A 7,420-nucleotide genomic window follows, 5' to 3' on the forward strand; every position below is an offset into this window, starting at 1 on the left:
GTGTGTTGAACTAGCTAATTTTTTACGCACCTCATCCCAAACCTTCCGTTGCAAATTCCAAAACGTAATTTTAGAGCTGATAACGGAGGCTTGAGCCATTGATATGCAGGCTAACGCAGTTATTAATGCCGTCTAACGCAATTATTAGAGAGAGAGAGATTAAGTGCGTTTGAATAATTGCGTCTGTGCATCTCTCAGCAGTATTCAGCAGCAGCGTCTACTAATAGCGAATCTTTAAGTTAAACTGCTTCAAGAACCTCCCTACTGAGAAATGTCCTGTAGCTTTCAGCTGCGAAACTATTTTATTGATACATTTGCGGGGCGGCGTTGACGACAAGTTTCTGTCAGCGTGTGTGCGCGGGTGCGTGTGTGTGTGAGAGAGAACCGGAGAAAGCGCGAAGACAGATCATGGAAGACATGGAAATAGTTTGTCATTTTTTACCGTATTGTTTGTTATATTTATTTGCTCAATGTCTTCTGAGGTTTTAGTTCTTTTATTGTTGTAGATAGCCCTTAGTATAACAAAATATTATATCTCTTCATTGTGTTTGGGCCCCCCCCCCTGGACGAGCAAGCATAGGCACGTGCCTAGAATGCCTATGCGTAAATCCGGCCCTGATGGTGACATTCAACAACTTCATATTTAAGGACAGAAATGGGGTTTACACCACATGACACAAATTCAAGGAGTCATTGCATGAGGAATCAAATTTTATTTGATCTTCTGACGTCGGCAGTTAATAGGTCAGAAATTGTGGTAAATTTCAGACTGCTAATTTCTCCTCAGAAACCAAGCTGCCAAAGTGTTTTTAGATTTCTACTTAAACACAGTGATGCCACATTTTGATCTGACTATCTCTACAAAAGAACATCAATGCGTATTTTACCCTGATAGCTCCATAGCTCTACCAGCAGTGAGCTGACAGAGAAACATAACAGCAAGGCCTTACTCAAAAGTGTTAAAGGGACAAAGCACCAAAACTGACAGATAGTTTCTGACAGAGGATCAGAAGAGGTGAGACATAAATTATGTTTTTGTTAAAAAAAAAAACTGTTATAAGGGAACCTCAAGAAATAATAAAAGCATGTCATGACACCTTTAAGGGGGCAACCAACACGACAGCAGTGTAAATGATAGGAACCACAGCCTCCAGCACTACAGATATCAAAATGACCTATTGATGTGAATTTGCAACTGAATTGTGCTTTTGTGTTGTTGTGTCGTTAACTGCGGAGCTGCATAAAATAAGAAAATATTGTTTCACAGAGGCTAAACAAAGGCTAAACTTTGTAATTTCCACTCAAATAATGAAATTTGAGATAAGGTGTAGAACAGAGGTCCACCCTGTTTCACCAGGTCCAAAAATTAGAGGATAATTTGTGAATAATTTTATTTTTTCAAAGGTGTGTATGGGGCTGTCTATTCCCGACTTTTCAAAACAAAATGACACTGCAAAAACACAAGTGGTTATTTCAGTTGAATTTACCCAAGGACTGTTCTGTTCCCACCACAAACAAAGTAACGCCCATGCGCCTCTATTTCCACTCTCATTAAATTTGATTAATCTGTGTTTCAATAAAAGACGAGCTTTGTTACCATACTTTGTGTGATGGACTAAAGATGAAACAGTACTTTATGTCTTATTTTGATCCAAACAACTAACCAGTACAGCGCTGACGCGAGTTTCTTTTGGCTCCAGAAACTCTGGCCAGGCTGCCAAGTACTGCTCATTAGCATGTTACCCACCTCTGTAGCAGCTTTGTGTTTTCTAGGCAAGCAGGAATAAACCACTAGCCACAGGTATTAAATGTGGGTGTTCACTTTTGTCCTCTGGGCATTGATTATGTCATGAAATATGTGACTTGCTAGGAAGAGGCGTGTTCTTATTTTGTGTTATTAAGTGGTCAGGATTTATGATTTTCACCTGGTTGATGAGATGGGGAAAACATGCACAGACTCAATATCTACACAGCTGAATATAATAGGAGGTGGAGACTAGTAACTTTTACTGCTATTGTGTAAGAACACTCTTCTTTCATGTGGTTAATGCAGGACTTTTAACAAATCCACAATTCAGTCTATATAAACCATAATGTTTAAATATATGGGTGGACTTTAGTTATACAGTGGGGAAAAAAAGTATTTAGTCAGCCACCAATTGTGCAAGTTCTCCCACTTAAAAAGATGAGAGAGGCCTGTAATTTTCATCATAGGTATACCTCAACTATGAGAGACAAAATGAGAAAAAAAAATCCAGAAAATCACATTGTAGGATTTTTAAAGAATTTATTTGCAAATTATGGTGGAAAATAAGTATTTGGTCAATAACAAAATTTCATCTCAATACTTTGTTATATACCCTTTGTTGGCAATGACAGAGGTCAAACGTTTTCTGTAAGTCTGATTTTCTGGATTTTTTTTTTCTCATTTTGTCTCTCATAGTTGAGGTATACCTATGATGAAAATTACAGGCCTCTCTCATCTTTTTAAGTGGGAGAACTTGCACAATTGGTGGCTGACTAAATACTTTTTTGCCCCACTGTATAAGAATATTAGTTAGCATTTTTAGACAATGCTGATTATTATTTGAATACAGAACTGTCCAAAAGTCAGTAACACTTTATTTGACAGAGTTTTTGTTACAAATATTACATGTACTTACTATAGTTATAACAGTAAATAATTCATAATTACAAGCAACTATCCCTAAACCAAACCCTAACCCTTTAGGAAGTACACATGAATAAGCATTACTTATATGTGTAACATCACTGCAATATACAGTCTCATAAAGCAACAATAAATGGTCTATATACATTATTTTTGTTGAAAACATCCTCACTTGTTGTTCCAAGCATCTTGGAGGAGTTGCCACAACTCTGTGTATCTAGTAGGCTGCCTCATTTGCTTCTGTTTCTTCATGTAACGCCAGACTGACTTGATGTTGGTGAGCTCAGATCTCTGTGTGTGCCCATACTCTGTGTTGTGCTGGACTCCTTACAAAACCTCTCTGGATTATTGCAGCATTAGTAAAAGGAATGTCTATCAACAGCACACTAATTTGCACAGTATTATTACTGAACTTAATTGAAATATTTCCTCTCTGGTCATTTATTTTGTGTGCTGATTTCTGTAGGAACTCCACCATCCACAGAAGTTCCCGCAGGACCATATCCATTCACGGTCCAGTCAGATGATGGGCGCAAGGTTCCTGTGGTCCAGGCCTATGCCTTTGGAAAATATCTGGGATTCCTAAAAGTGACTTTTGATTCAAATGGGAATGTAGTGAAGTCTTCAGGCAACCCAATTCTTCTGGATAGCTCGACAGCACCAGGTACGAAAACTCTAAACCTGGAAAAAAATTAAGAGAATTTAAAGCACATGGCAAGTCAATAAAGCTGATAGGACAACAGGCCTCCGGAAGAAAAAAACCCCATCTTCGCAGTAGGGAAACAGACATTGAACTTTGTTCTGCCATGAAGTTGTTGTTTTTTTTTAAACCGTGTGTTCAGTGGTCAAATTCTGAGCTAAGAATTTTCTGTTATCGTGAAAATGAAAACTGTAACTAGGGAGTTGAGCAGCAACCGTCCACGTCAGTGAAGCTTTGCCAAGGTTGTTATTGAGTTGGTCGACATGTACACTTCAGATAGATCATTTTATACTTAACCAATGACTGTAAGTCAAGCCACCTTTATTTCTATAGTGCATTATACAGTACAGATCATGCCATAGCAGCTTCACAGTAGCAAACCAATTATGGAAACTCATCTATGGACACAATTCAGATTCTGCTGCAAAGCAGCTCTAAAAGACAACAGTGTCACTATCTGCTCAGTTCAGTGTTGGTTCAGTTCAGATAGGGCTGCACGACAAATCATATTTGAATTGTGATCGATTTCTGCTACTCTCAATTTATTCATTTATTTATCCTTAAACGAGCTTTTATCTTGAATGAATGCATTTTTTGCCCTGTGGTTTATTTTATCTTCCAACTTGGCTACCATTCACATGTGCTCTCCCTACATTACGGAAAAAGCGCTGATGAGCTGAAAACACTGGCAAACATGGAAAGTTGGATTTTAGCGATCTCTAATGAGAAAGTCTGCTCAAATAAAAGTGTAATACAGCCTACAACTAAATCTGTGAGCAAATTCTCGTCTTTTCCTGGATTTTTCCAGATTTGCTTCAAGTTTGTAATGTTGTAAACTTGATTAAAGACATTTTCAAAATCCTTATGGAGAACATGAACAGGAAAATACTTGGTGCACTCAATGGACATGAATATACTACTATAATATATCGGGGGCCCAGTCATGCTCCTGAAGGGCCACTGTCTTGAAGAGTTTAGCTCCAACCCAAATTAAAGACTCCTGAATCAAGGTTTTCAGGACTAGAAACTTCCAGGATGGTGTGTTGGAGCAGGTTGGATGTTGGCCCTCCAGAAGCAGGACTGGACACCCCTGTACTACACTGTATCTATCAGATGTGATGTGTTTCTATTGTGAATAGCCAGTTTCAATCTGTCAACCTGTGACCTGACTTTGTCTAGATCCAGTCATTCAGGCTGAAGTGGACGCTTGGAGGAAGAATCTGGCCAATTACTCTTCTCAGTATGTGGGACAGACTCTAGTCTATCTCAATGGGACTTTTGAGGAATGTCGATTTCGTGAATGTAATTTGGGAAATTTAATCTGTGATGCCATGGTGAGTGCATAAATCTGTGATTTTAAAGATAAATTTGCTGTTATTCTTATGCATTTATTTTATTTTGATAGCATTATTTTGCATATCATTTTTCATGGACATGAGGACTACTCTAGATGGGACTAACACCCAACCTTAATGGCTATAAATGCATTCAGTCACAAGGCAGATGTTAACCTTAGGCCCCGTTTACACCTGGTATTATCATTAGTGTAGTGAAATCTGAGAGAAATCTAGGTGTAAACTGAGTCCAGAGTGTTCTGTAATCACCCAAGCACATTTGGAGGCATGTAAATACATCACATTTGTAGGACCATCCACTGATCTCATCAATCAACCATTGCTGGTTACAAGCAGCTTTAAAATAAAATATCCATTACATCAAAAAATTGGAAAGGTCAAGCGTGCCAAAACTTCACACGTGTTCTTCAGTATCTCACAAAAGATTCAGATCATATTTCACTTCAAAATCCTTTCTGCTTAAAAAAAGCCTATTTTTTTAGACCCATTTTGTAATATTTCATGATAATTCAGCTAATCATAACCCCAAATTCTCATGATTGCAATGTGGAAATAAATTTAAAGTGTAAAGTAGGATTTACATCATACAACATGGTAGTCTGCCTGATATCAACATGCAGAGACACAGATTATGTGACTGTTTTTGAATGCGTGTTTGTTTGCATCTTGTATTAACATGTCTTTTCTTGACTTGTAATTGGTTCACAAGAAAGGTACTCATACCAGGTGCAAACAACCACGCATTCAAAAACAATCTTTGTGCCTGAAACAGTTCAATCAAGCACTTATCGCTCAGCCAAAACGCTCAGCTGCAAAACCTCAATCCCAATATGAACTATCAGCAGTCTCAGAAGGAAATCAAATCTTGAAAAGTAACAACAATGATCCAAAGAGCAAAGATTTTAACCAGTGAAAACGGAAATTGCTATTTTAAGATTTGCTGAAAATCATGCTCATAAGACCCATAGACCCTTTCCGCTTGTATTTCAGGTCCATAATAATATTAAATATGCTGATGAAATCCAGTGGAACCATGTCAGCTCTTGTATTCTGAACGGTGGAGCCATTCGATCACCTATTGATGAGCGAAACAGAAATGGTACGGCTTTATCCTGCTTTCATTTACACCATCTCATTTTCACTTTTGCTTCCTAACTGGACAGATCGATATGCCTTTAGTTTAATTGACTTGGTGTTATACTGTGATAATTACGCGTCCCCTTAATTTTTTGAGCAGTATATATATTACCTTTCAAAATCTTAAACAAAACTCCAGTGCATATTCGAAATAATACTGAAAGCGTCCCAATGCATGTTTCGACTGAAGGTTCCATCACGATGGAGGATTTGATCGCGGTGTTGCCATTTGGAGGTACATTTGACCTGGTCCAAATGAATGGCTCTACTCTGCGCGAGGTCTTTGAGCACTCAGTTCGCAGATACGGAGGAAGCACTGGTGAATTTCTACAGGTGGCAGGTGCGTTTACCTTGGGAATTATATTCTAATCTATATTTCCCCTCAATCGGAGTACTGGAATCCCATGGACAAACGTTATGAACTTAAAGCATTATAAAACAAGTGCATATGTCCCAACTAGTATTAATTTTATACGGTTTATAATGCCTCTGCAGGGTTTCAGCTGGTGTATGATTTATCGAAACCACCTGGAAACCGTGTTAAAAGTGTGAATGTGCTCTGCACTGAGTGTCGGGTGCCCCGTTATAAACCGCTCAACCCAAAGAACGTGTATAAAGTGGTGCTGCCCTCTTACCTAGTGGACGGAGGGGATGGATACTCTATGATCAAAGAACAGAAACTCAAGCATGACAGTGGTAAGTCATTATATATATGCACATTTTACTGCACATTTCATCATATACTTAGCATTACAATATACTGTGTACCATATTCCATAGGCGACCTGGATATAGCAGTTTTTGCCAGCTACATCTCGGAGCGAAAGAGAGTTCATCCAGCTGTGGAAGGACGGATTCGGTTTTCAAGCTCTTGTATTGGACATCGAGGATATTTGTCCACTATTCTGCTGGTGTGGGTACTCTGGGTCATGTTTGTTTAGCCGATTTTATTGTACTTGTGAGAAAAGCATGTAACCATTTGTGTATAATTGTACAGTCAGAGGAAACCTTTGACCCAAAGATTAGTTACTGTCATAGAAGCAAAGCTTACTCAAAGAGATTAGCAGCACTGTGATGTAGTACGGATCACAGAAAGTCACTCGTCTTGTTACACAAGGTCGTATTCTATAGGGATCTTCTATAGACCAATTTGGAGTAGACGTCACAGTTACGTCACTTGCAGCTGCGCGCGCATTGTGGTGGCAGAAAAACACTGGGAACAAGTGGAGGGAAATGGGTAAAATCCATGGAATAAGAGAAAAAAACGTATTGTTGTGCTTTTGGATGTCAGAATCAGAATGCAAATCATTTTTATAGAATAATGTCATCAAAGACTCCATTTGAAGCTAAACGCAGACGTTTAAACAGACAAACTATGGATGAAACCTGCTATGATTCCCCATACTTTTAAAGCATAAATTTGATTTAAACAATAGGTCTATATAATATTCACATAGGGGACATATTGTATTAGCCCTACAGTTATACTATTTAAACCTATAACATTTTACATTACATTTAGCCTACCTATTTTAACTCACAATTCTGACTTTTTTT

The 7,420-nt window shown here is 38.3% G+C and overlaps 2 protein-coding genes across 2 annotated transcripts in view; one reads left to right on the forward strand and one right to left on the reverse strand.

Moving 5' to 3' along the window:
- The window catches only part of nt5e (5'-nucleotidase, ecto (CD73)), a 21,760-nt gene extending 14,692 nt beyond the window's left edge, over window positions 1–7,068 (forward strand). Inside the window, exons 4-9 of the mRNA XM_016556080.1 lie at window positions 3,138–3,335; window positions 4,551–4,705; window positions 5,717–5,825; window positions 6,054–6,203; window positions 6,359–6,559; window positions 6,644–7,068. Coding sequence (XP_016411566.1) covers window positions 3,138–3,335; window positions 4,551–4,705; window positions 5,717–5,825; window positions 6,054–6,203; window positions 6,359–6,559; window positions 6,644–6,804 — 974 coding nt within the window. The 3' untranslated portion in view covers window positions 6,805–7,068. The remainder of the gene's footprint in view (window positions 1–3,137; window positions 3,336–4,550; window positions 4,706–5,716; window positions 5,826–6,053; window positions 6,204–6,358; window positions 6,560–6,643) is intronic.
- LOC107742985 (sorting nexin-14) overlaps window positions 3,271–7,420 on the reverse strand; it is a 61,597-nt gene continuing 57,447 nt past the window's right edge. Inside the window, exon 31 of the mRNA XM_016556078.1 lies at window positions 3,271–3,352. Within this exon, the coding sequence (XP_016411564.1) occupies window positions 3,347–3,352 (6 nt within the window). The 3' untranslated portion in view covers window positions 3,271–3,346. The remainder of the gene's footprint in view (window positions 3,353–7,420) is intronic.

The sequence above is a fragment of the Sinocyclocheilus rhinocerous genome, unplaced genomic scaffold, assembly GCF_001515625.1.
Source record: "Sinocyclocheilus rhinocerous isolate Xijiao unplaced genomic scaffold, SAMN03320098_v1.1 scaffold617, whole genome shotgun sequence".
NCBI lineage: Eukaryota > Metazoa > Chordata > Actinopteri > Cypriniformes > Cyprinidae > Sinocyclocheilus > Sinocyclocheilus rhinocerous.